The 26,171-nt window shown below is 37.7% G+C and overlaps 1 protein-coding gene across 3 annotated transcripts in view; it reads left to right on the top strand.

The window, feature by feature from the left end:
• The window catches only part of ryr3 (ryanodine receptor 3), a 66,914-nt gene that overhangs the window by 39,279 nt on the left and 1,464 nt on the right, over window positions 1-26,171 (top strand). For 2 of the 3 annotated variants that reach the window (XM_043219957.1, XM_043219954.1), the window contains 62 exons: window positions 717-849; window positions 2,248-2,351; window positions 2,714-2,849; window positions 2,972-3,155; window positions 3,326-3,434; window positions 3,564-3,684; window positions 3,881-4,050; window positions 4,355-4,575; window positions 4,742-4,832; window positions 5,965-6,105; window positions 6,454-6,617; window positions 6,698-6,776; window positions 6,894-6,983; window positions 7,093-7,239; window positions 7,337-7,396; window positions 7,689-7,764; window positions 7,857-7,980; window positions 8,106-8,221; window positions 8,309-8,376; window positions 8,494-8,615; window positions 9,069-9,118; window positions 9,213-9,273; window positions 9,369-9,607; window positions 10,280-10,361; window positions 10,451-10,581; window positions 10,759-11,076; window positions 11,171-11,411; window positions 11,578-11,665; window positions 11,758-11,850; window positions 11,986-12,156; window positions 12,227-12,286; window positions 12,370-12,504; window positions 12,875-12,987; window positions 13,685-13,781; window positions 15,657-15,769; window positions 15,875-15,926; window positions 16,035-16,094; window positions 16,215-16,314; window positions 16,391-16,470; window positions 16,542-16,618; window positions 16,702-16,775; window positions 18,157-18,174; window positions 18,943-19,023; window positions 19,289-19,377; window positions 19,486-19,614; window positions 19,701-19,805; window positions 19,902-19,983; window positions 20,061-21,361; window positions 21,696-21,739; window positions 21,810-21,975; window positions 22,068-22,154; window positions 22,268-22,468; window positions 22,563-22,693; window positions 23,466-23,508; window positions 23,590-23,717; window positions 23,795-23,855; window positions 23,934-24,080; window positions 24,167-24,301; window positions 25,042-25,198; window positions 25,348-25,412; window positions 25,507-25,607; window positions 25,740-25,791. In XM_043219957.1, the coding sequence (XP_043075892.1) occupies window positions 717-849; window positions 2,248-2,351; window positions 2,714-2,849; window positions 2,972-3,155; window positions 3,326-3,434; window positions 3,564-3,684; window positions 3,881-4,050; window positions 4,355-4,575; window positions 4,742-4,832; window positions 5,965-6,105; window positions 6,454-6,617; window positions 6,698-6,776; window positions 6,894-6,983; window positions 7,093-7,239; window positions 7,337-7,396; window positions 7,689-7,764; window positions 7,857-7,980; window positions 8,106-8,221; window positions 8,309-8,376; window positions 8,494-8,615; window positions 9,069-9,118; window positions 9,213-9,273; window positions 9,369-9,607; window positions 10,280-10,361; window positions 10,451-10,581; window positions 10,759-11,076; window positions 11,171-11,411; window positions 11,578-11,665; window positions 11,758-11,850; window positions 11,986-12,156; window positions 12,227-12,286; window positions 12,370-12,504; window positions 12,875-12,987; window positions 13,685-13,781; window positions 15,657-15,769; window positions 15,875-15,926; window positions 16,035-16,094; window positions 16,215-16,314; window positions 16,391-16,470; window positions 16,542-16,618; window positions 16,702-16,775; window positions 18,157-18,174; window positions 18,943-19,023; window positions 19,289-19,377; window positions 19,486-19,614; window positions 19,701-19,805; window positions 19,902-19,983; window positions 20,061-21,361; window positions 21,696-21,739; window positions 21,810-21,975; window positions 22,068-22,154; window positions 22,268-22,468; window positions 22,563-22,693; window positions 23,466-23,508; window positions 23,590-23,717; window positions 23,795-23,855; window positions 23,934-24,080; window positions 24,167-24,301; window positions 25,042-25,198; window positions 25,348-25,412; window positions 25,507-25,607; window positions 25,740-25,791 (8,214 nt within the window). The remainder of the gene's footprint in view (window positions 1-716; window positions 850-2,247; window positions 2,352-2,713; window positions 2,850-2,971; window positions 3,156-3,325; window positions 3,435-3,563; window positions 3,685-3,880; window positions 4,051-4,354; window positions 4,576-4,741; window positions 4,833-5,964; window positions 6,106-6,453; window positions 6,618-6,697; window positions 6,777-6,893; window positions 6,984-7,092; window positions 7,240-7,336; window positions 7,397-7,688; window positions 7,765-7,856; window positions 7,981-8,105; window positions 8,222-8,308; window positions 8,377-8,493; window positions 8,616-9,068; window positions 9,119-9,212; window positions 9,274-9,368; window positions 9,608-10,279; window positions 10,362-10,450; window positions 10,582-10,758; window positions 11,077-11,170; window positions 11,412-11,577; window positions 11,666-11,757; window positions 11,851-11,985; window positions 12,157-12,226; window positions 12,287-12,369; window positions 12,505-12,874; window positions 12,988-13,684; window positions 13,782-15,656; window positions 15,770-15,874; window positions 15,927-16,034; window positions 16,095-16,214; window positions 16,315-16,390; window positions 16,471-16,541; window positions 16,619-16,701; window positions 16,776-18,156; window positions 18,175-18,942; window positions 19,024-19,288; window positions 19,378-19,485; window positions 19,615-19,700; window positions 19,806-19,901; window positions 19,984-20,060; window positions 21,362-21,695; window positions 21,740-21,809; window positions 21,976-22,067; window positions 22,155-22,267; window positions 22,469-22,562; window positions 22,694-23,465; window positions 23,509-23,589; window positions 23,718-23,794; window positions 23,856-23,933; window positions 24,081-24,166; window positions 24,302-25,041; window positions 25,199-25,347; window positions 25,413-25,506; window positions 25,608-25,739; window positions 25,792-26,171) is intronic. The other variant, XM_043219956.1, reaches the window with a different exon arrangement.

Genomic DNA, 26,171 nt, shown 5'->3' with positions numbered 1-26,171 from the left:
CTTTGTATAATCATCTGCCAAGTGCATAAATGTAAGTGTATAGACTTCAGATAATATTGTTTATGATCATAATAAGATCCTATGACTGAGTTGGACACTAGTACGTTCCGGCTTGGCCAAACCCCTCCCAAACCTTCTTAAACTAAACACAATATCCAAAAGGATAATACTTAGTGCATGGAAAGATACAGTACCTAGATACCGTAGATACAGTACCTACGGTGGCCCATGTCTAACAGCTTAATACCTACTTATGCATTCGGGGTGGCAATAGGGCGAAAGCTAAGACAAGAACAGAAGGAATGGGTCGCTTCTCATGCCAGTCCTTTTTGGGGTTTGTCGGGAGTCTGGGATGTGAATTAATACCACTGACTATGCCAGATATGACATTGCCACAGTGTCTCTCATTTCTGCTTGGCAGCCTCATTAAAGAGGCCTCACGCAAAGGGACATGGGTTGTAGACATTTTAGGGTGGCCATATTCTCTGCTCAGATGAACTACAAAACATATTTGCTTGTATTTGCCTCGCGTCTCATATTTCAGTCTGGTTTAGCTGTCTGGGGGGTTCTTTCGATATCTGGAGTATGTTACATTACACACATTTAGTCGCCGTGTGAGGACATGCACACGAAAAAGATGAAAGATTAATTTGAAGTGTGAAGGAAACGATCTCCGTCTGTGCAGAGGTGAAATGAATGCTGTTTTTAACTCTCAGGAGATTGCCTTCCCCAAGATGGTGGCCAGCTGTTGTCGCTTCCTGTGCTACTTCTGTCGCATCAGCCGTCAGAACCAGAAGGCTATGTTTGACCACCTGAGCTACCTCCTGGAGAACAGCAGTGTTGGGCTGGGTAATCACACACGCACGCACACGCACACACACACACACACACACACAAACACAGTTCTTCAGGGATGCAGGTCAGGCAGGGCTGAATCACAGTGTCTGTGTTGCCATGTCCACTTATTAAAGTGACTTTGGGTAGTTTGTTTTTCTTATAGTCTTAATTTACAACCACAGTCACGTATTTCAGCTTGCAAATGCTAGCTGTGGGCACAAAAATTAGATATGCCACACATACACCGCAGAGGGCAGCAACTCAAAGGTTAGTGGCAAATGCTGTGTTACAGTACACACCCCATCAAAAGTCGGAAGTTGCAGCTCGGTGTTCGGTCTCCAGAGCACAAAAAAGGTCTCTAATAGCAGTTATTAAATATCCCCACTTGCTGTTTGAGCCACACTCTGTGAATTATTATTAATCTCTGTAGTTTGTTTGCCCTTACCTCTTGTTTTTTATTCTTCCCTTATTCTTTCGATATAACTCTTATATGCTCACTGAGACAACATTTATCTGATACAAATGTACAGTAAAACAGTACAATTTTTAAAAGTTTTTTTCTATTTTAATATATTTAAAAATGTAAAATATATTTCATTCCTGCATGATCAGAAATTATTCTAATATACAGATTTGACTTTTTAAGGGAATCTTTATAACATTATAATTTATTTTCTTGACACTTTAAAAAAATATATTTTTCTTTAAATTATAAGACTTATCCTTAAACCATAAACACTTTCCTAAAAACAAAACTCATGATGATCGGGAAAATAATTTATTTCAGGCTTCTTGTTTTTTTTTAGCAAGATCTGGCAACCCCGCACAGTGCACTGTTTTGACTGTGAATAATAGCTTGTGCAGCTGAGAGCACCTGACTCTGCAGGAGTCGTTTCCTATAACAGCACATTAATGAGCAGCTGAGAGCCCACTCACCCCTTTATAGGCCTTATCACCCCCAGATCAATGTCAGGACAGATCAAATCAGATGAAGATAAGACCGGGCGCTGCATCCATAGATAAATGTACAATTTTATGCTATCATTTCTTAATGTTGTATTAATAGTGTAATGCAGTTACAGTGCTATCTATGACATTTTTATTAGTAGCAGCAGAATTAAGCTGTAATCAGAAATCCATTCAAATATGCTAAAATGTATGGTTGTAAACAATAATTAATACAAAGATTATAACTTAAAATTTAAGCAATTAATAATAATAATAGTTACTAAACTGAAGATATTTTAGAGTATGTTTATAGCATAGCATAATATAAATCACATGGACAAGAGGATGAGATACCTAGTTGAAAAAAAGGAAAGACTGCCATCTGTTGGTGATTTTGCCTTATTAAAAATCTGCTATCCCTATTGGCCATATGAAGATAATCTCTGTTTCCTATTTGTCTAGCTTGTCCAGCCATGAGAGGCTCTACACCTTTAGATGTGGCCGCCTCCTCTGTGATGGACAACAACAGTTTAGCTCTTGCGCTTGAGGAACCTGATCTTGAGAAGGTAACTGTCCAACATCAGTACAACATCATCTGTTCTCATGTGGCAGTCCTAGGAAAATTCTTTACAATTAAATGTAATTTATATACAAGGCTTTTTTGTAAAGAAAAAAAAAGCAGTTTAGACATGCTAAATAAACTTTTAATGGTGTATTTACCATTGAGGTAAAAAAGTTGTGACAGCCACTGAGTTTTTAGTAGAGCATCATCGGATTAAAAAGCAGCGTGGATCAAGCTATGGTAACTGATGTTTTGTGTTGCACTGCCAAATAAAGTTACCGACTGAATGGTTGCCAAATAAATTTGGCTAAGCCAATCTTGAATGCCATTAGTTAAATTTTGGATTCTGTCCGTGTGTGTTTTCAGGTGGTGACATATCTGGCAGGCTGTGGCTTACAGAACTGCCCGATGCTCATTGCCAGGGGATACCCAGACATTGGCTGGAACCCAATCGAAGGAGAGCGCTATTTATCCTTCCTACGGTTTGCTGTCTTTGTCAACGGTTAGTCCATTTTACCACAAAGATGAGTTTTCACAGTTTTTTTGTCTTGGTTGACAGAAAAGGATTTTTATCATTACATAAACATTTTGTATTCAATGGAATGTATCTTCTGGTCATTTCAGGCGAAAGTGTTGAAGAGAACGCTAATGTAGTGGTAAAGCTTTTGATTAGGCGCCCGGAGTGTTTCGGGCCTGCGCTCAGAGGAGAGGGAGGGCAAGGTTTACTTGCTGCCATGAAGGAAGCCATCAAGATCTCAGAAGATCCCGCTTTGGACCTGCCTAACTTACCGGAGGGGGCTGCACCCATGTAAGACTACTGAATTCTTCCCTCACATCTACATTTTTTGCCATTTTATGTTAGGCGTGTTGAGTTGAAAAGCTGAGCTGTAGTTTGAGTTGTCCTACCACCCCACGCTTTGACCTCAAGAACGAGCGAGCATGATTTAAAATAAGCCTGTTCACTCTTTGTTTTGACAGCATCGGAGAGGATGAAGAGGAGGAGGAGGTCGCCCACATGGGCAACTCTATTATGTCTTTCTACTCAGCCCTTATTGATCTTCTGGGCCGCTGTGCACCTGAGATGCATGTGAGTGCTCATTTCTGCTACATTTTATCGATTTACTAAGCTAGGGGCAAAACTCACAGTTTCCTTCACTATAGTTCTGTTGCACTGTACATGGCATCACTTTAATATTATACCTTTGCTGTTTTACAGCTTATAAACAAAGGCAAAGGCGAAGCACTGCGTATCCGTGCCATCCTCCGTTCCTTAGTTCCCACTAAAGATTTGGTGGGAATTATCAGTATTCCACTCAAAATGCCGGTCGTCAATAAAGGTTTGTACATGTCACTAGGTGCCTTTGAACGAGTCTGAAAACATCATCTCTGAAACTCATTATGTGCCAAGGATTGATTGACGCTATTACTATTTCAATGTCATCTTCATCCCTACGTGTCTCATTATCTGTGCTACTTGTTCCGCAGTCATTATAGCCCTAATGTCTTTTTGTTTTAACTCTCTCGTTTGCTTAGATGGCACTGTGACAGAGCCAGATATGAATGCCAGCTTCTGTCCGGAGCACAAGTCACCCATGGTGCTTTTCTTGGACCGTGTCTATGGTATTGACGACCAGAGCTTCTTGATGCACCTGCTGGAGGTGGGCTTCCTGCCAGACCTGCGAGCATCAGCCTCCCTGGACTCGGTAAGGGTGCTTTGCAGTGCAAAAAAACACACAAAAAAAAGAGTCGCAGACATAAATTTATCATGCCTTGCGTGAAAAAGCCTAAGAGGTTCATGTGATGCCAACCATTTAATATGGTGATTCAGCAGAGGCAAAAAGTGGATAGTGTATGAATATTAAAAAGAACCCATTTAATTTAGCTACAAATTAAGAGTGTATTTTGTGGTTTTATATTATTAAAGGTTCCTTTTTATTTATTCCAATATTTTACATTCAACTCATTTACATGAGGATTTATTTTTCATGCTATTATTGCATCCATCAGGAGGTGCTCAGGACCACAGAAACAGCCCTGGCCATGAACCGCTACATTGGATCCGCAGTGCTTCCACTGTTGACCCGCTGTGCTCATCTGTTCGCTCACACCGAGCACTATGCGACACTCGTTGACTCTACGCTGCACACCATCTATCGCCTCTCAAAGGGCCGATCACTCACCAAGGCCCAGAGAGATGCTATTGATGAATGTCTACTGGCCATCTGCATGTAAGAACCTCTTGAAAACCTTTAGTTGAGTGGCTGGGATGGTTTGCACAGCTCTCAGGGAAATTAAAATAGCATCTTCATTATATAGATTGCCATACTTTTTCTTGATTAGAAATTGCTGGAATGTAGGTTAGGTACCATCTGATGTTATTTATACTTTCTTTAGGCATCTGAGGCCATCAATGCTACAGCAACTTTTGCGTCGTCTTGTGTTTGATGTTCCCCAGCTTTCAGAGTACTGCAAGATGCCCATTAAGGTGAGTTTATTAGAACGTAAATATAAGTACACTACTATTCAGAAAGTTGGGTTGGTAAGATCTTTAAATGTTTTGTAAGAAAACTTTTTTGCTCACCAAGGCTGCATTTATTTAATCAAAAATACTGTAATATTATTATAAATTGTGAAATATTATTAAAAATATTTTTTAAAGTCATCAGTGTCACTTTTTTCAGAAACAATAATAGTAATAATAATCTTTATTGCATGCTCAAACAATTGATTGTTATTTATATATTATTTTTTAATGTTGAAAACAGTTGTGCTGCTTAATATTTTTGCATTTCAACAAAAAAATCACTAAAATGGTGTGTAAACCATTATGGAGTTTCCAACTTATTGACCAAACTCAGCATAATGTTTTTGCAATTATTGTGGTCCTTTTAATACCATTAAAAATATATTTGTCCACATTTTCTGCAGATCATGGCAGCTGTGATTCATTAAATGATGATCACAAAGTGGAGAAAATCCAAAAATATCCAAAAATCCAAAAATATGTGTTTTATGCGATTCGTGTTCAGAATGAATCTTGTGGCTGTTTTTGCCATTGCTTATGATTTGCGAAACAATATTTTATTAAACAGGCGCTAAAACAACACAGACAGCTTGTGCAAATGCACAGCAATAACAGGGCACACTTCATCCTCATTGAAAAGTATGTCTCACCACAGTGAGGTCACGCGGCTCATGGTTGTAACTTCTGTCATGTGTTTTGACAGCTTTACACACCCTGCACACACACACACACAGAGCATCTGGATTACACATTACCTGATGCAACTGTCACTATTAGTCACCACAGTTTCTCCTACCCATGATCCTTTGATAGGCAGGTGTGAGCAGGTTGTAATCTCCTCAAAGTTTCAGCACCTTGTCTCTTTGCTGGCAGCTGTCTCACCCTATCATAACCACACTACCATATTTATCAGAAGAGGGCTTGGCAGAAGAACACACACCTTTAAATTATGTTTCAGACATGCAAACTGAAAAAATTCCCCAAGTCAAGTCCAAGTAGAAAAATCAGTTTGAAAATAATCTGTCTGAAGAGTATAATTTAAAGTATTCTGAATGTTGACAGCTTAAATCCGCATATCTGTTTACCCTTGCAGCTGTTGACCAATCACTATGAGCAGAACTGGAAGTACTACTGTCTGCCAACAGGCCTGGGCAGCTATGGAATGGCATCGGAGGAGGAACTCCACCTCACCAAGAAACTCTTCTGGGGACTTTTTGATGCTCTTTCTCAAAAGGTACAAACATGCTTTAGTAGGAATCTGGGCTGCAGTTAAGCAAACAATGTGTTCAGACTAAATGATTTTTATGCCAATAAATAAAACTTCAGTGAAACTTGTATGACCTTTTTAGAAATTGCTCTTTTTTGCTATTTTTTTGCTGCACAATGCTGCCAAGAGGATTCAAAAATATTATTATATTATATTGTTGTGACACAAACATTAGTCAATTAAACAATAATTAAAAAATAATTAAAACAACAAACTGAAAGCACCACTATAAAATGTTAAATTATTTCATTTATTTTGTTAGTCCACAAAGATTTGATCAAACTTTGCTCATTGACTTCATTGTCTGTTTAACAGAAATATGATGCAGAGCTTTTTAAAATGGCCATGCCATGTCTGAGTGCCATAGCTGGTGCCATACCACCTGATTATGTTGACTCCAGCCCGGGCTCCGCATTAGTTAAGCAGGCCTCTGTGGATGCACAAGGCAACTTCGACCCCCAGCCTATTAACACTGCAAAGTAAGTGCTACTGAAACTGCATGCAGAATCTTTTCATTTGACCTTTCTATGGACTACACAATATACTGTTTGTCTTTCAGCATCTCGCTACCTGAAAAGCTAGATTATATAGCAAGCAAGTTTGCTGAGCATTCCCATGAGAAATGGTCCTCTGAGAAGGTTGGACATTGTTAAAACTCATCCCATTAATCTTGCAGCTTTTATTGTGCCACTCGATCTGTTCTTCTGTTGAATTAGACAAAGCATGACTGCTTGTTTTATCTTGTATGGTGATAGATCGCTCTCGGCTGGGCTGCGGGAGATAAAGTAGATGACAAAGCTAAAACTCATCCACTTCTGAAACCGTACAAAGCACTGAGTGAAAAGGTACACATAAAAACCAGATCACATTCTTCTGTATTGATTTTTGTCTCTAGCACAAATGGCAGAATTAAAGGATGAATTTTAATGTATTTAAATTTGTCGCTTTGCATAGGAAAGGGAGACGTACCGCTATCCTGTGAAAGAGACTCTGAAGAGCATGTTGGCAATGGGATGGAACATTGAGAGGACCAAAGAAGGAGAAGCCATGTTCCAGCAAAGAGAAACAGAAAAACAGCGCAAGATATCAGAGTCCTCTCAGGTAATGTTAGATAGCACAAAGTTGTTTATTTCTTTGTAGTGTCTGTAAACAAATCAAAGCATTTAGCACATTGTGTTGCCTGTTCTCCACTTTACAGGGCGAGTTTATTCCAGCCCCACAAGATTTGGAAAATGTTATTCTATCAAGAGAACTTCAGGCAAGTGTGAATCAAATTGTTCTGTGCAATGAATATTTCAATTGTACTTTATTTTAAGGTGTCCTTGTTACAGTGTAATTAAACATTTAAGTACTGAGTAATATAAATTAACTACATGTACATATTTTTCGGTAAGGGTTAGGATTAGGGTTTGGCTTAGGGTTACTTGCATGTAATTATGCATCATTAATTGTTATTATCATTTTAAGTGCATGCAACGTGTAACAAGGAAATGCAGATAATTCATATACTGTGTATTAAATCTGTATTTTCACTGTAATCTTTACAACAGGCAATGGTTGAAACAGTCGCAGAAAATTACCACAACATTTGGGCAAAGAAGAAGAAAAAGGAACTTGACAGTAAAGGTGAAGCTTTTCTCCTGGAAAAAGTCTGTTTGGTTCAATCCTGTCTAAGCTGTCCCAGATGCATTGATTCACTGTGTGTTGTCATCGAAAAGGAGGAGGAAGTCATCCATTGTTGGTACCGTACGACACACTGACTGCAAAGGAGAAGTACAGAGATCGAGAGAAGGCCCAGGAACTCTTTAAATTCCTGCAGGTTAATGGATATGCCATCAGCAGGTCAGTGTTCTCTCAAAACTTTTCTAAATTTGTTGATTTCCAGTCTGGGCCTTAAAACAAACTCAGAACCACTATACTACATGATGTTTGCAATCTCTGTATTAACTTTTTTTGTGCATATGCAGAGGTCTGAAGGACATGGAGCAGGATTCCTCTTCTATGGAAAAGAGGATTGCCTACAAGTTCCTCAAGAGGCTCTTGAATTATGTGGATTCTGCACAGGAGTTTATCGCCCACCTTGGTGAGAAAAAATTATGAATATCAGATTGATGGACTGATGGAAAATTTTATATGTTATGCAGTTTTTTTCTCTGCCTAACATTTTCAGAGGCTTTGGCAAGCAGTGGAAAGACAGAAAAATCTCCCCATGATCAAGAAATCAAGTTTTTTGCTAAGGTAGCATTCGGTTTTCAAGAAAACACTTTCTTACTCAGAACGGTCTTGAAATTTTATATTCCACTAAAGTCAAAGGCCAGCTTTTAAAATATTTTTGCTTGATTGCTTACAATGTAGGTTCTGCTGCCCGTCATAGACCAGTACTTCAAAAACCACTGCTTGTACTTCCTGTCATCTCCCAACATCAGCCTGAGCAGCAGTGGCTACGCATCCAACAAAGAGAAGGAGATGATCACCAGGTGCTGCTGTTACGATATAGCCAAATTCTCTTATAAGATAATATAAATCCATATCATATAAATGGATATTATATAAGTGCGTTTTAAAGAAGTAGAATAATAATGTATAATAGTATAAACATACAATCTGAATTCCAGAAATGTTTTTTGGAATAAAATGAAAACTAAAAGACTTTCAAATCACATCAATCCTTTTTATTTTATTAACAATTAAAAAAATGTACTTACATTTCCGGAATTCAGGTTGTATCCAGGATGTGTCAGAATTCCTATTCCTTCAGTGTATATATAGAATTTCGTGAAGTACTGACTTTTCAACTATTCATAAGGTGGCAACATTGAAAGGAACCATCAAGCTTGGAGTTCTCTGACATTTTTTACATATTCTCTGCATATTCAGATGCAAGGATTGTTTTAAGTACATTCATGCTAACATTAATCATTCTTCCTTAGTCTATTCTGTAAGCTGGCAGCCCTTGTCAGGCATAGAATATCACTCTTTGGTAAGACTTCTCAAGAGTATTCAAATGCTTTTTAAAACTGAAATTTTGCCTGACAAACCTCATTTTACAGCTTTAAGACTCTCTGTTCTTTCAGGAAGTGACTCCACCACCATGGTGAGCTGTTTGCACATCCTGTCACGCTCACTGGACTTTAGGTAGAGAGCAAAATTTCATTGCAGCCTGAATCACTGACCAGCTAACAGTGGGTAATGTTTCAATGGTTTTGAACTGATTCTGTTATGACCCATAGGACTGTGATGAAGTCTGGCTCAGAGTTGGTGAAGGCTGGTGTCAGGACGTTCTTTGAGAATGCAGCAGAAGACCTGGAGAAGACATTGGAGAACTTAAAGCTGGGGAAGTTGGGTCAGTCACGCACCCAGATGAAAGGCGTTACCCAGATCATCAGCTACACTTCAGTGGCCCTGCTGCCCATCCTGACGGTTCTCTTTCAGCATATCACCCAACACCAGTTTGGAGCAGAGCTGCTATGTAAGTCAGCTGTTCTTTGACCTACAGTGTGATGTTTGTTTTCATGAGTCGATTCTTAAAATATATCATAATGAGAAACCTGTGTAATAAAGTCTCCTTTTTTTCATAATGACTTCTTACACTATTATGAGATAGTCATAATTGTCCATTTTACCTCAGTATTAACTCTTAAATAAATAATTACGGCAACATTTCTTATCTCTATTTTCTGATGTCTTTATGCTTAGACATTATTATGATAAACATTCTCAATTGAATTAAATGCTAAGTGATAAGGAAGTTATGCTGACTTCCAGAATAATACTTTTTCCAGAATTTATATTTGTTGCTGAATTGCTACAGAAACGGGATAAACAGAAAACAGGAATGCAGAAAATTAATTTAAATTAACAGAAAATTAATTTTAAAAAGTTTGTGTAAGCGCACTATTTGCAATAGTTACTTTTTTCAATATATTTGTATCAAGATTATCCCACAATTATCTTGTATGTCAAATGATCTTATAATATATACTTTAATAGAATATGTTATATATTGAAAAGTATGAAAATAAAATGTAATGTAAGGAATCAGAATACCGAGGAGTTGGATTTCCATACCTACTTCAATATACTATGTATTTGATTATAAAATTAGTATATTCCTCAAAATAACTGCATTTGTATGTTTCAGTGGATGACATTCAGCTGTCTTGCTACCGCATCCTGACCAGCCTCTACTCTTTGGGCACTGGCAAGAACATCTATGTGGAAAAGTACAAAAAACTTAATTTCTGAAGAAACTTTTGGAACTTCTCTATCCGTTTCTTCATGAAACTGAGACAACTATGTTGGGTTTTTACAGGCAGCTTCCAGTGCTTGGTGAATGTTTATCCACACTGGTGGGAGCCATGCCTGTTGCCTTCCTGGAATCCCACCTAAATATGCACAACCCCCAATCTGTCTTCAACACCAAGACACCAAGAGAACGAGCTAGTGAGTATATTTGGCAGGATCATTTGGTGTGATTTGTAGAAACCATATAATGAAAATATGGTTCATTTGCTGCCAGTCATAATAGGCAGATTGATTTTTGGTGACAGTGGCAGTTCTTTTTTTAAAGAAAAACATAATTTGTTAAATTCGCTGCTTTAATACCGAATAATTTTACAGTTTTGAGCATGCCAGACACTGTGGATGAGATGTGTCCTGAGATGCCCCATTTGGATGGCATAATGAAGGACATTGGCGACATTTCTGAATCTGGAGCACGCTACTCAGAGATGCCACAGGTCATTGAGGTCATCCTGCCAATGTTGTGTAACTACCTGTCTTACTGGTGGGAAAAAGGCCCAGAAAACTCTCCAGTTGATACCAATTGCTGCACAACTGTCACATCTGAGCATCTCAGCCTAATCCTGGGCAATATCCTTAAGATTCTCAATAACAACCTTGGCATTGATAATGCCCCTTGGATGAAAAGACTTGCAGGTGAGGGTGAACTTGAACTGGTAGCGATCAGCATGCTTCGATACAGGATGATTGTAATGCCTTCTCAAATATCTGTAAACTCTTTTCTATGTAGTATACTCCCAGCCTATCATTAGCAAGGCTAGCCCAGATCTTCTTAGAACACACTTCCTGCCTACGCTGGAGAAATTGAAGAAGAAAACCGTGAAGGTGGTGGCTGAAGAGGAGATGTTGAGGGCTGAAAGCAGGGCAGACACTCAGGAAGCTGAACTGCAGATTCTGGATGAGTTTGCTGTTCTCTGCAGGGATCTGTATGCCTTCTATCCAATGCTAATTCGTTATGTGGACAACAACAGGTATTGCACCATGACCTGAGAGGAAATTGTTCATTTTGATGCCTAGAGCAAAAATTTAACCCACTATGTCTGAAACAATTAAGTTTAATTGCTGCTACGAAAATGGCAATCTATAAAGATAAGTTGACTGCACTTTTGTTAATAAGTTAATTTCACTTTTGAATAGATCCAAATGGCTGAAGCAACCAGATTCAGATTCGACTGAACTTTTCAATATGGTGTCAGAGATTTTCATCCTTTGGTGTAAATCCCATGTGAGTTACATCTGTATATCTCCAACCAATATTTGCAATTATTTGCAATTATTTCAATATTTCCATAGCTTGTTTCTACTCTTTGTTCATAGAACTTTAAAAGGGAAGAGCAAAATTTTGTGGTGCAAAATGAAATTAACAACCTGGCGTTCCTCACTGGAGACAGCAAGACGAAGATGTCAAAAGTAAGTTTGATATTATTAAGTGATTACCAGCAAGTTATTAGACCCAAAAGCTCTGAGCTAATTACCTAGCATAAAATGCATAATAAGAGCTGCAGCCATGAGTTTAATGTGTGACATATTGCTTTGTGAAACCAGTCTGGAGGTCAGGACCAAGAGAGAAGAGGAAAAAGGAGAAGAGGAGAGTTGTACTCCATCCAGACTTCTCTTATCGTAGCAGCTCATAAGAAGATGTTGCCTATTGGTCTGAACATGTGCACTCCTGGAGACCAGGAGCTCATCTCCTTTGCCAAGATTCGTTATAGTCTGGTGAGTGTATTTATTGTTCTTTAATTATGCTTCTACAGAACAAACCTTTAACAATTTCTTTGTTTTACAGAAAGACACAGATGATGAGGTTAAGGATTACCTGAGAAAGAACCTCCATCTTCAGGAGAAGGTCTGTAGAAGCAAATCAATACTTAACATACATAATTAGATGCTGAAGTGTTGACATTGGCTGGGTTTCTTGTGCCATCACAGTCAGCAGATCCAGCAGTACAATGGCAGATGAACCTCTACAGAGATGTTGTGATGAAGAATGAGGAACCTCCAGACCCAGAGCAAAATGTGGAGAGAGTTCAGGCCATTTCCGCTGCTGTCTACCACCTTGAACAGGTACAATAGGCATAAAAATGACTGTTGATATGTAATGTCTGTCCACACACCTTATTTATTGGTTAATACTTCAGAATGAAGTAAAATTTTTGGTATCAAGACCAACAATAACCAATACTTTTAAAATATGTTAATGTTAATTTTTACATATTTTTAACATTTTATTTAGTGCTAAGAAAAAAAACTATTTCTGTGATTAATATTTGTAATTTAATATATTAATGCTGCATAATGTTTCACTTTCCAAAAGAGCTAGGCTATTCAGCTTCTTGATCTTATTTAGTTTCCTGTTGACATTTTACTTTATAACACTAGTAAATAAAGTATAGTATTTGTATAAATTTATACATATATTATATTTTACTCTCAGGTTGAGCAGCCCCTGAGGAACAAGAAGATGGTGTTTCAAAAGCTGCTGTCAAAGCAAAGAAAGCGTGCCGTGGTGGCCTGTTTCCGCATGGCACCACTCTACAACTTACCAAGGTGTGTCCTAAGATGCCTTTAAATTTCAATAACAGCTCTGCAAAATTCATTCACAGCATTCAGCTTTAAAATACACTGACTCAATAGGAACTTCTGAAAGTTTCCTTGATAGCTATTCCTTCCTTCCAAATGCATCTGAATGCATTCTATACTCCCTCTTTCCTGTTTAAATATGCTGCAAAGTGTTTTACTTGGTGCTTTTCCGTGCTCCTTTCTTCCTCCTCCTAAAACCTGTCCCTTTCTGTTGTCTCCATAACACACTTCAGATACAAAAATAATAATTACTTCCTGAATGGCTATCGGTACGTTTGGCTGGAAAAGGTGTACCATACCTCCAGCTTTGACCGTCTGTTCTCCATGCTAACGGTAATGTGAGACTAAGAGAACTCATGATCCCAACCTCCTCCTCCTCCTCTTCCATTCTCCAAGCTAAGGGCTGAGCACAAGCATACAGTTAGCGCCGCCACTCTGAATGGTCACCTTTTTTGCCGGGTCTCTTCGCTTTATATAGCGACGGGAACTTTCAGGGTGGGTGGAAGGTTCTTGACCTCAGCAGTGATCATTTAAACTGTAGCTTTCATGGACTTCCTCTTTAAGGTGACCAGTCAGATGAGGCCATGGACTGTACATCTTCCTCTCACAATGCACCTCCTTCCTTCATCTTCCTCTTAACCTCCCTCTCCCCCCCACTCTTCAGGCATCGCTCAATTAACCTCTTCCTCAGTGGCTATCAGAGACTTTGGATAGAGACAGAGGAGTACTCCTTTGAGGAGAAGCTAGTGCAGGACCTGGCAGTAAGTACCGGGCTGGCATCAGCGCTGCCCCGTGTGCTGTGTGTGCCCGCTGGTGCCTTCTCGGCGGCTGAATGTTCTGCGGCCAGCACTGTGCCCGCTAAGGCACGGGAGCACGTCTCTGCCCGCCTCATGTACTCATCCTGGCCTGTGTTCAGCTCTGCTGGTTTCGTGACACACTACCGACCGAGGCACAGCAGCCAAGGCATGCATGACTTTCGGCTGAGCCTCAGTTCCCGCCATCTCACTAGAAAAGCAGTCCGTTTCAGCGGAGCCGTGGTAAGAGGAGCGGACGTTCCCCGCGACGCTCTGCTTTATTCTTTGGGTGTCGTCTTTTTTTCGTAAGTCTCGTTTGTTGTGAGAGTCGGTGGCATGTTCACCTCATGTAGAGATCATGTGTCAGCTAAAGTTCAATCGACCCGCCTGATATTTCGCGTCATAATTACGAATATATATTTAATAATGAGCGGGAATTATTTTGAGTAGTGATAAAATATTTAATTGACTCTGGACTAAATTCTTATTGTTATTGTTATTAATGGTAAACACTGATAATTTGGCACTCATTCAAATCTTGTGAGGACACCCTTTTTATTAATAATTTTTTAAAGATGAAAACAAATTTTTTGCAGTAGTATGTAATACACACACCGCAAAGCCATTTCCATTGCCGTGTCTCCTTGTGATTTTGCATGTTTATCCTAAGCTGGTCAATGGTGAAATTCTGGAACATTCAATCAGACTTCATTGACCATGCTCAGGCCACTGTGTCATCCCAAAAAGTGTTTCTCAGCTGAGGCCCAGTGGATGTCCAAGATCCAACAAATTTAATCAAGTCGATCTGCACATCTGATTCAAGTTTAAAGATTCTATTTAAAGTGGCTTCACAGGGCTTGAACAGAGGAAACACTGATCTTGATTACATCTAAGTGTGTCTTTGTGTAAAATAACTGCATGTCTAATTTAAATCCAGAGCCTCTTGCTGCAAGATTAGGAAGCAAACTATTGGAGTCATAATGCTGAAAATGACTGGAATGAAAATAAACTGCATAAAGTGTCAAATGTGTTTATTTCATATGTTTATTGTCATATCAGGGAGAACAGAGTTTTTTGTATGGCCTGATTTGTAATACTGTAGAACTTTTTTGTATTGGGCTGCGCGTCATTGAGAATTTAGAATTTAACTCCTAAATTTAAAGGAAGCTAAAATGAAATTGTAATTTGAATTAAAGGAAGTAGAATTAAACCGAATTAAAATGAGTTTAAAGAAATTCATAGTAGTTTTTAATACATTTTTATTTATTCAATATGAATTACCTATAAACAAGGTATCATACATGCAACATATGAGATATTTACAGAAATATTAGATAATGATAATTTTGATGCATGTTTTATTTTCCAAAATGCAGTAATTTTTCGCTTCTAGCAGTTTATAAGATTTCTGCTATTACTATTTTGCTGTTAGTGTTAGCTGCTGTTGAATTAATTTTTATTGCAATTCTGTATTTTCCTGTACTTGTATTTCCAATTCATCATACTATGGGACATGGCCAACTGAATTAAAATGTACACTTAAATGAAAAGGAGCCGATTCTTAAATTCTGAACTTTGCCCAGCCCCGGTAATAAGGTAGATGAGCATGGTTTGAGTGAAAGAGAGATTGCAGTGTCAGAGTGTGTTTGTGCACCATTATTTGTTTTGTTTCTCTTTTAAGAAATAGTAACTGTCACAGAAACCAAGGTAGACTTCTGATCATAGCTAAAAAATAAAAAATAATAATCTTGTAGGGGATGAATAGAGTTATAGAGAAAAAGAAAACTGGTGATCAACAGATTGCGGGGAAAGTTTTGATAACTTCAGTGGCTCTTCCTGCAGAAAACACCCATGACTGTGGTAGAGGAAGAAGAGGAAGAAGAAGCTGAAGTTCAGCCAGACCCTCTTCATCAGCTCATCCTTCACTTCAGTCACAATGCTTTGACGGAGAGAAGGTGACACATATAGAACATATAGATTTTCATATAGAACTACATAGGAGTACTACATAGGAGTAATTTTTCAATGATAGATAAACAACTAACTCTTTTTTTCTGTAGTTTTCTTGAAGAGGATCCTCTTTACATTGCATATGCTGACATGATGGCAAAGGTCAGTGTTATGTTTAATTTAATTAATGCTTAATTCATATGAATCCTTTTTCATTTGTATTTTAAAAATTTCAAAGAATTTCAGCTGAATCCATATTTTAATTTACAGAGCTGTGCTGAGAATGAAGAAGAAGAAGAGGAAGAGGAAGGAAAAGAAAAAACTTTTGAGGTATTAAAATCATGGATTTTAATTGAAGTACCAAATAAAAATCTTAATGAAAAAGAATGCATATAATGTTTAATGGAGTGTAAGCAGTGTAAATTTCAACGCTTTTGTTGACTCTCACAGGAAAAAGAAATGGAGAAGCAGAAGATTCTGTACCAGCAGGCCAGACTTCATGCTCGTGGAGCTGCTGAGATGGTGCTACAGATGATCAGTGCCAGCAAAGGTACACGGCTCTATTTCTGCTCTCTCTAAAGTTGCAATTTACTGGATTTCCTAAAGCAGCATTTATTTGCTTGCAGGTCGACTTGGTCCTATGGTGACTGGCACCCTTAAACTGGGCATTTCAATCCTAAATGGAGGCAACGTTCTTGTCCAGCAGGTAAACAATTTGATTGTGCAAATGTGAATTTTGTCTCAAAAAAATGTGTTAATGCTGTAAAACTTCTTTAGAAAATGCTGGATTATTTGAAGGAAAAACGAGATGCAGGCTTCTTTAAAAGTTTATCTGGACTAATGATGTCTTGCAGGTGGGTGTGAACCATTTTTTCATTTATTACTTATCCATTTTGCCCTATAGTAATTATTAATTGTGACTCTGTATCTCTTTCAGTGTGCTGGATTTAAATGCATTTGAAAGACAAAATAAGGCAGAGAGTCTTGGAATGGTGACTGAAGAGGGGTCAAGTAAGCCAATAAGCTTTATTTTTCTCTATCTTAGCACTTTTTAATGAGTACTGTCAATAATTAGTTAATGTATTTGATAAACACATCTGCATTATGTCTCTCTTGCAGTTACACAAGTTTTGTGCTTGTATGCTGTATATGCAGAGTATATTAGCTTAGTTTAAGTATTGTATAGCATTGGAAGTGGTATCAGTTTTGGTCCTTCCTTTGGCTAGCTGGCAAATGCTGCACTCTGATAACTTTGTGAAGCGCATTGTTAATAATGTGTGTACATGGATTCACTGCAACAGTGGAAGTTGCAGTATTCTCCTCATGCAGTGTCAAATGTGTATGGGATGCCATTAACATTAAATGTTTTACTGTCCAGAAATGAAAGGGCTTCATCTTCAAAGGTGAAATGAAGGACCACAGTGGCGTCATTATGCTATGCACAAAAAAAACCCTGTAATTAGGACACACTTAATTAAGTCAGAACAATGTAAAATACGTAAAATATGAATATATGAATATCATTGCTGATGGTGTTTTCTTCATTGTTTGGTTCGCTTACTTTACCTCTAAATAATAATAAATAATAATTCTTCTAAATACGTTTCAGAGTTGAGGGGAATTAGATATTTTTCCAGACATTTGGTTTGCCTGATTCACCCCAAAAAATGCTTTGGGACATAATGTACAGACATCAAGTACCCAAGCATACTGTAATTAAGTATTTGATTTTTAGCCTTACTGTAATTTACTTTAAATGTGTTTTTTTTTTACAGCTGAGTACATTTTTATGCAACTTTATGTACATAAATGTATTATATGCATGATTTTTACACCTTTTAACACTATTAATTTTGGGGTGAAATAAAACCCAGATGTATACAACCCAAATATATAGAAATACAACCAAGATATATTCTTGAAAGACTAGGTGTGTTTGACCTACAGCAATAGCTTTAATTATCTGTACTGCTGAATTTGATGGGATCAGATGTATGAAAGGCAACAGACATCAAGTATGATACAGAACATGACTAAAACCACTGCACTGAAAATAATACTAACACCTTTAACCACTGATTTTGCAGGATGACCCTATACTTACAACTAAACAAATAAAGCCTTGTCCAATCCCAGTGAATAATCCAATGTATGTGTTACACAGTATGTGGTCCTGCTTCAATTTCATTGTTATGGATTGCATCTAAATAAAAACAAGAGGTTTTACATTCCATGAAACACGTCTAAACTCTGTGTACATCTGTAACTGCATGTCCATTCTCTCACTAAAAGTTCAATGACTCTTCTTATTTCTTTCTGATATTCAGTCTTTCTCCATTTGCTTATGTCTGCTCTCTTTGTTTGTTTTCCATCATTTTATACTGGATTGCAGTCAACGTGAGAGAGCGGGGTAAATATAGTTTAGCTACTCATTTCGCAATGCTGTACCCTGGCATGTCGCAATTTCTCGAAACTTTTTCCTCTCCCCTGCTATTGGTGATATGAATGCACTACTCTTCAGGGCTGGCTTGTAGAGACCAATGCATGCTGACACAGAATTAAGACAGAACAAAGACTAAAGCCAGGTTCATTTACCTAACCTAACTTTACTAAACTAGTTCACTAAATGGGAACATTTTGTCTTCCATGTGAACAAATCATCTGTACTCATACAGCGTTGAAAAAAATTAATACATGTTCAAAGAGGTGTACACTCAGCTAAAGATTATACCACAGCTACAAAATGAGCAAAGAGCTTTGCCATGCTGTGAATCTGGGGCTATTTCACAAAGCTGGTTTCTCACATGACTAACTTTCACAAGTATGACTTTGTGTACAATATGATACAACAAGATGCCCTCTTTATGTGTGCAGTGTTAAATTTTTTAAATCATGTCAAGTATTTCCGTACACCATTCTTGTGAAAGTTACCTCACTAACCCAGCTTCTTGAAATTTCTGTCATTTCTGTGTATTAATCGACAAGCTTTTCTTTTTCCAGTCAGTTCTTGGGATGCAGTTGTGAACCTGCAATCTAAAGCTCTTCATCCTAAGTGAAGCAAGCTCCCCAAAAAATGTGCTAGTCACCTGCTTGCTTGAGACTGATCTAAATTTGTCATCTAGTTTAGCTTTAAAAAATATGGCACAGAAATAATGTCAATTCCCTGTTATGTTTTAAGGTTCAAAAGTACTGCAAAATGATGAATTTACAAAGGATCTATTCAGGTTTTTGCAACTTCTATGCGAGGGGCACAATAATGGTAAGAATGAAAAAATTATATATATATATATATATATATATATATATATATATATATATATAATTTTATAATGTTTTATGTATTCTTATTTTTTTCAACAAAATATAATATTAATTATATTTTTATTATATATTTTGTAATATAATAAAATATCCATCCTGGTGTTACCAATGAATCAAGATTTCACCGAAAAACTGCCTATTAAACTATTCTTCATTACCTATTTCTTAATATTTACTGTTTGCATTTAAAATTCCCTCAACAGATTTCCAAAACTTCTTGCGGACCCAGACTGGAAACACCACTACAGTCAACATCATCATTAGTACTGTGGACTACCTACTACGTCTACAGGTAACTCTCATTAAATAAATATGTAGATGTGTTTCTTATAGCTTTGAATTCTCATTATATAGCTTTGAATCATCTCTACATCAGTCCTTCAATTCTTTTCAACATTAGGAATCTATAAGTGATTTTTACTGGTATTACTCTGGGAAAGATGTCATGGATGAGGCTGGGCAACTTAACTTTTCCAAAGCTTTGGCAGTAGCCAAACAAATCTTTAACTCACTCACTGAGTACATTCAGGTAAAGCATATACTATACACTGGTAGACTACATTAGAGTTCAGTTGATGTCTGTGCATTTCATGATACTGTATTTTCTCATTTTAGGGCCCTTGTATAGGCAATCAGCAAAGTTTGGCACACAGCAGGTTGTGGGATGCAGTGGTCGGGTTCTTGCATGTTTTTGCCAACATGCAAATGAAACTGTCACAGGTAACCAGTCAAGCCACTGTTAATGTGTAGTAATTATCAGTGTATCATGTGTAATGTGTAGCATATGATGCCTCTGAATGTTTCAAATTGTTTCAGGATTCTAGTCAAATCGAGTTATTGAAAGAGCTGATGGATTTGCAGAAAGATATGGTGGTCATGATGTTATCTCTTCTGGAGGGTGAGAGTTTTTTTTTAAAAACATCAAAATTGATTTAAGAGACTAGTAATGGTTAATGCATCAACTGCTTGTTACAGGTAATGTGGTGAATGGAACTATTGGCAAGCAGATGGTTGACACATTAGTGGAGTCCTCCAGCAACGTGGAAATGATCCTCAAGTTCTTCGACATGTTCCTCAAACTTAAGGACCTCACTACATCTGATAACTTCAAGGAGTACGACCCAGATTGCAAAGGCGTTATATCCAAGAAGGAGTTCCAGAAGTCTATGGATAGCCAAAAGCAATACACACAGTCTGAGATCGAGTTTCTCCTCTCCTGTGTGGAGGCAGATGAAAATGATATGTTCAACTACAAGGAGTTTGTGGAACGCTTCCATGAACCAGCCAAGGACATCGGCTTCAACGTGGCTGTGCTTCTTACTAACTTATCAGAGCATATGCCTCACGACTCACGCCTGTCCACCTTCTTAGACCTGGCTGAAAGTGTTCTCAGCTACTTTGAGCCCTACCTGGGCCGTATTGAGATCATGGGGGGTGCCAAGAGGATCGAGAGGGTTTACTTTGAGATCAGTGAGTCTAGCAGAACCCAATGGGAAAAGCCTCAGGTCAAAGAATCCAAACGGCAATTCATCTTTGATGTGGTCAACGAAGGCGGTGAGAGTGAGAAGATGGAGTTATTTGTGAACTTCTGTGAGGACACCATCTTTGAAATGCAGTTGGCCTCTCAGATCTCGGAGCCAGACGCAGCAGAACGGCCTGAGGAGGACGAAGAAGAGGAGTTGCATAGTCTGCTTGAGGGATTTTCTGAGGAGGAAGACTCATCTCTTGAGTCTGCCTCTGCCTTCACTGCAGCCTGTGCTTCAGTGAAGAAGAGCATGTCTAATTTCCGTAAAATGCTGACATTTAAGAGTATGAAGAAACAGTTTAAGAAATTCAGGAAGCTTACCATTAGGGAAATGATCACAGGGTTCTTCTCCTTCTTCTGGATGCTCTTCACTGGGTTCTTCAAAGGCATTTTCGGCATCATCTTTGGGTTCTTCCATATCATTTGGTCCTCCATGTTCGGAGGGGGTCTTGTGGAGGGAGCTAAAAACATGAAAGTGACGGATATCTTGGGTAACATGCCTGATCCAACACAGTTTGGGATCCATGGTGATGTTATGGAAGCAGAAAAAACTGAGAGCAGTGAGTTGGTGGTGTCAGCAGATATGGTCCAGATGACTGGTCCTGGTGCTGAGAAGCTGGAAACCGATATGATCATGGATCTACTTAATCCAGCTGTGAAGAAGGAGGGAAAGCATGGGGCAGAACCTGGTCTGGGTGATGTCTGTGAAGTCCTAGAGTCTAGTGCCCCTGTTGAGAAAAAGAAGAGCCAGGTATGTACCTTAGTCTACGTAGATGCCATTTTGAAATTAATGTGAAGGAAAATGAGGCATAGACTTGCAGTTTTTAAAATAGCTTTTATGGCCCTAGATCACATGTCATTTTCGCAAACAAATACTATTTTTTATGAAATTTTTGTTTCAAAATGTTTTGAGAAGATGTTTCATCAACTGAACAGATGTTTCAGTTCATTAAACACCCTGTATATCTACCTCCTAGAACCTTGATTTCATCTGCCTTAAAACGTAAACTACTATTCTGGTGTCTGAATCAACTATGTGATGTATGATGTAAATTTGAGAAAGCATATATTCTTTTACTACACAGAAAGCACCAGCAGAGAAGCCAGAATCCGAGCCAGAGAAAGCTGAGTAAGTTGACTAATTAGATGTTGTTTGATCATTTCTGTATCAGAAAGTTCTGACTTGGCAATGTTTTTAGCACTGAGAATCAGGAGAAAGAAGACAAGGCTAAGGAGGAAACTCCTGAGGAACCAGCAGCAGCAAAACCAGCTCCAAAAGCCAAACATGGTTCATCAAAGGAAGAAGCTCCAGCCTTCATGGCCAGCTTCTTTGCAGGGCTTGAAGTCTACAAAGCCAAAATGCTCGTAAGAAAAGCTTCTTTTGTCAAACTTTGTCATGCAGTAAATATTTTTTGAGTGGCCACAGTGAAACATTAACATTTATCCCTTCTCTGTAGAACTACCTGGCTCGCAATTTCTACAACCTTCGTTTTCTGGCCTTGTTTGTGGCCTTCGCCATCAACTTCATCCTGCTCTTCTACAAGGTGTTAACCTTTGTATTAACTTTAAATGTGCTCATGATTGTGGTCAACACTGAATTTAAATAATCACCTATTTGTTCCTCTCTAATAATTTTGAATATTGATGCTCTCTAAAGGTGACTGGAGATTTTGATGATGAGGAAGAGGAGGAGGGATCCTGGGGTGGTGAAGAGGAGGAAGGTGATGAAGACGACGAAGGAATGGAGTACTTCATTCTTCAGGAGAGCACTGGCTACATGGCACCCACCCTGACGTTCTTGGCTGTGCTGCACACGATCATTTCCTTACTCTGTGTCGTTGGATATTACTGCCTTAAGGTTTATCCCGAATCCTCTCATTTGGTTATATTCATCAGCATTAAGAATATTTCAAAGCCAGCGTTGATGTAACCTAGTTTTCTCCTCACTGTAGGTTCCTTTAGTTGTGTTCAAACGTGAGAAGGAGATTGCTAGGAAACTTGAGTTTGATGGCTTGTATATTACCGAGCAGCCTTCTGATGATGACATCAAAGGACAGTGGGATCGTTTGGTCATTGCAACTCCGTAAGAAGCACTTTAAACATTTTCTTTTGTTCAGTACCTTGCGCTACATTCACATTACAGTGACAGTTTCAGATATTATTATAATTTTTTAATATAGTACTATATAGTAACAATAATTGTACATTAGCTTCACATACATCTGTACAACAAATAGCATCACATAATTACACATTACACTATGTTCAAAAGTTTGAACAAAAGATTTTATCAGCCTTTTATACATTGGATATATATATATATATATATATATATATATATATATATATATATATATATATATATATATATATATATATATATATATATATATATATATATATATATATATATATATATATATATGTATATATATATATGAGTAAAAGAACTGAAATTTTGCAAAACTTTGTGCATTTAATGTCACTATTGTTTACCTCTTCATGAATAAAAGTTTCTTTAAAAAAAACTAAACAAATAATACAAATAAAAGCGTATGAAATATAAGTTTATATGTAGAACTAAAACTGCAATAAATATGCATATAAGGATTTTTATAGCTAAAAATGGACAATTGTCAAAAGTCAAAAATACAAACTGCAAAATAAAGACAATATAGACACCATTCTTATGATTGATTTCTATATAAATTTTATTTGAATATAATTTCTAACTACCCACATTCTGTTTATTAGTATACCATATCCTTTGTAATTCATCAAGTATTTGATAATCAATCCATCAGTTCTTTAGAGCATCCTTTGAGTACTTACAAACATCCTTACCTGTCTTTCAGGTCCTTCCCTAACAATTACTGGGACAAATTTGTTAAGAGGAAGGTAAGCAAAAATCATACAAAACTTGAAGATGCTTGTATTCACTGGACTGTCTGCATATCCAGTTTCCACTGTCTTCTGTAGGTCATCAATAAATATGGTGACTTGTATGGGGCCGAGCGCATAGCTGAGCTCCTGGGGCTGGATAAGAGTGCTCTGGACTTTGACCCCACCGAAGAGGCCGTGGTGAAGGAGGCCTCCCTTCTGTCCTGGTGAGCTGATGGGACATGGAAACATTTAGGTTGAAAGAGCATTAAAGCATTCAGGCATGTTTTCATTTTAATTGCAGGTTGAGCTCAATTGATACCAAGTACCACATCTGGAAAATGGGGGTGGTGCTGACGGACAACGTGAGTATGGCTCAGATTTGAAAACATTAAGAAGAATATCCAGTATCGGGACAGTAACATTTTGTATTTCATCTTCAGTCTTACCTCTACCTGATCTGGTACACCACTATGTCTATTCTGGGACATTACAATAACTTCTTCTTTGCCGCTCATTTGCTGGACATTGCCATGGGCTTCAAGACCTTAAGGACCATCCTGTCTTCTGTGACTCATAATGGCAAACAGGTAAGTCTCCTCCAGCAGGGGGTGACTGTAGTACAGCTTTACACCAAAATACTGATCTGATGAAAGTATCTTCTTTATTTAAACAGCTGGTGTTGACCGTGGGCCTCCTGGCGGTTGTGGTCTACCTCTACACCGTAGTGGCTTTTAACTTCTTCCGCAAGTTCTACAACAAGAGCGAGGATGAGGACGCACCTGACATGAAGTGTGATGATATGATGACTGTGAGTTTAGCTTTCCATTTTGAAAAGATCCTTGAAGGACAATTATTACGTCGTTTTCCATCTGGCTGTCATCTTTGACTTAAACCATTTGTGGGTATGCATTATTGCGAATGCAAAATTTTCTACTTTCAGGAATTAATCATTTATTCAATGAGATAATGTTCATGAAATGCTTAGGTGACCTAAATGCAGTTTTTCCCCTCATTTAATGAGATTACCATTGATTTCTTAACACTTTTAAAAAGAAATGGGAAAATGTACAACTTTATGAGAGAAATAAATAACGTTTATATTTCATTATTTAATACATTATTATTTAATGCAGTACATTCATTATTTAATGCATATTATATTCAAACGTTTGGGGTCAGTGAGTTTTTTTTTAGGACGAAATTAATCATTTTGTTCAGCAAGGATGTGTTCAAATAAAACTGAAAATGACAAAGTATCTGAAAAATTAAAATGTATCGTAGTTTCGCCAAAAAACAAAAAGACTAATTCATCTTGCTATTCCAGAAATAAAATACATTTAAGATATATTAAACTGTAAAATGGCTCATTTAAATTGCAATAAAACGTAACAGCATTATCGATATCTTTTTACTGTATTTTTGATCAAATAAATGCAGTCTCGGTGAAAAAGCATCTTACAAACCTCAAACTTTTGACTATTGTGTGCATAACGCCCTAACAACTTTGCTCGATCATTGAAAACTAAAACCAGTCCCATGACTCCTCAGTGCTACCTGTTCCACATGTACGTGGGTGTGAGAGCTGGCGGTGGCATCGGTGATGAAATCGAGGACCCGGCCGGCGACCCGTACGAGCTCTACCGCATTCTGTTTGACATCACCTTCTTCTTCTTCGTCATCGTCATTCTGCTGGCCATCATTCAGGGTACTGTTTTGCATGCCTGATTAAACTCTTTATACGCCTCACTGATCTTAAATAGCAACAAAACTACCCAGCCCATCATAATCTCACAATCCATTCTGCGTACATTCAGAAAACCAAAATAATGGTGAATGCTTTCATTTTCAAACCAGGTTTGATCATTGATGCCTTCGGTGAGCTGAGAGACCAGCAGGAGCAGGTGAAAGAGGATATGGAGGTGAGCGATTTCACATGTCCTTCTTTTAAGGTCTAAAAAGAGCGCTGTCGCAAAAGTCTGTTATCGATTTAACTTTTTTTTTCCTTTGGTGTAGACAAAATGCTTCATCTGCGGAATCGGGAATGACTATTTTGATACAACTCCACACGGCTTTGAGACCCATACCCTACAAGAGCACAATCTGGCCAACTATTTGTGAGTAAACACTGTATATGATATACTGTAACATAAAAATCCAATATGCAAAGAAAGACCAATTTTGCTTTGTTAAGCTGCTTTCTTAATTGACTAAATACATCTAAATATTGAAATACTCCTTTCTAACAGATTCTTCTTGATGTATCTTATCAACAAGGATGAGACTGAATATACTGGTCAGGTAATCTACTTAAATTAAAACTACTGCCTTATTAAATTAACATACACTACCTTTCAAAATGTAGGGGTTTGTAAGGTTATAAATATTTCTGAATTCACCAAGGCTGCGTTTATTAGAGCAAAAATACAGTAAAACAGTAATATTGTTAAACATAAATATCACTCAAGATAAGTTTTCTATTTATATAGATTTTAAGTCAATTTACATTTTCATTTACAGTTCTGTTCATATGTTAAATATGCAGAATATGCAGTTGTTAATAAAGAAAGATCATAAAAATTTCATGTTTATTTAGTTTTTCATATAACACATATTCCACAACACAAAATATCTGAAATTAAAAATGGCTCAAAAGTTTACATACCCTTAAATCTTAATAC

Source organism: Puntigrus tetrazona, chromosome 20 (assembly GCF_018831695.1).
Source record: "Puntigrus tetrazona isolate hp1 chromosome 20, ASM1883169v1, whole genome shotgun sequence".
In the NCBI taxonomy this organism is placed as follows: domain Eukaryota; kingdom Metazoa; phylum Chordata; class Actinopteri; order Cypriniformes; family Cyprinidae; genus Puntigrus; species Puntigrus tetrazona.
This window is presented reverse-complemented; position numbering and strand designations above follow the sequence as displayed.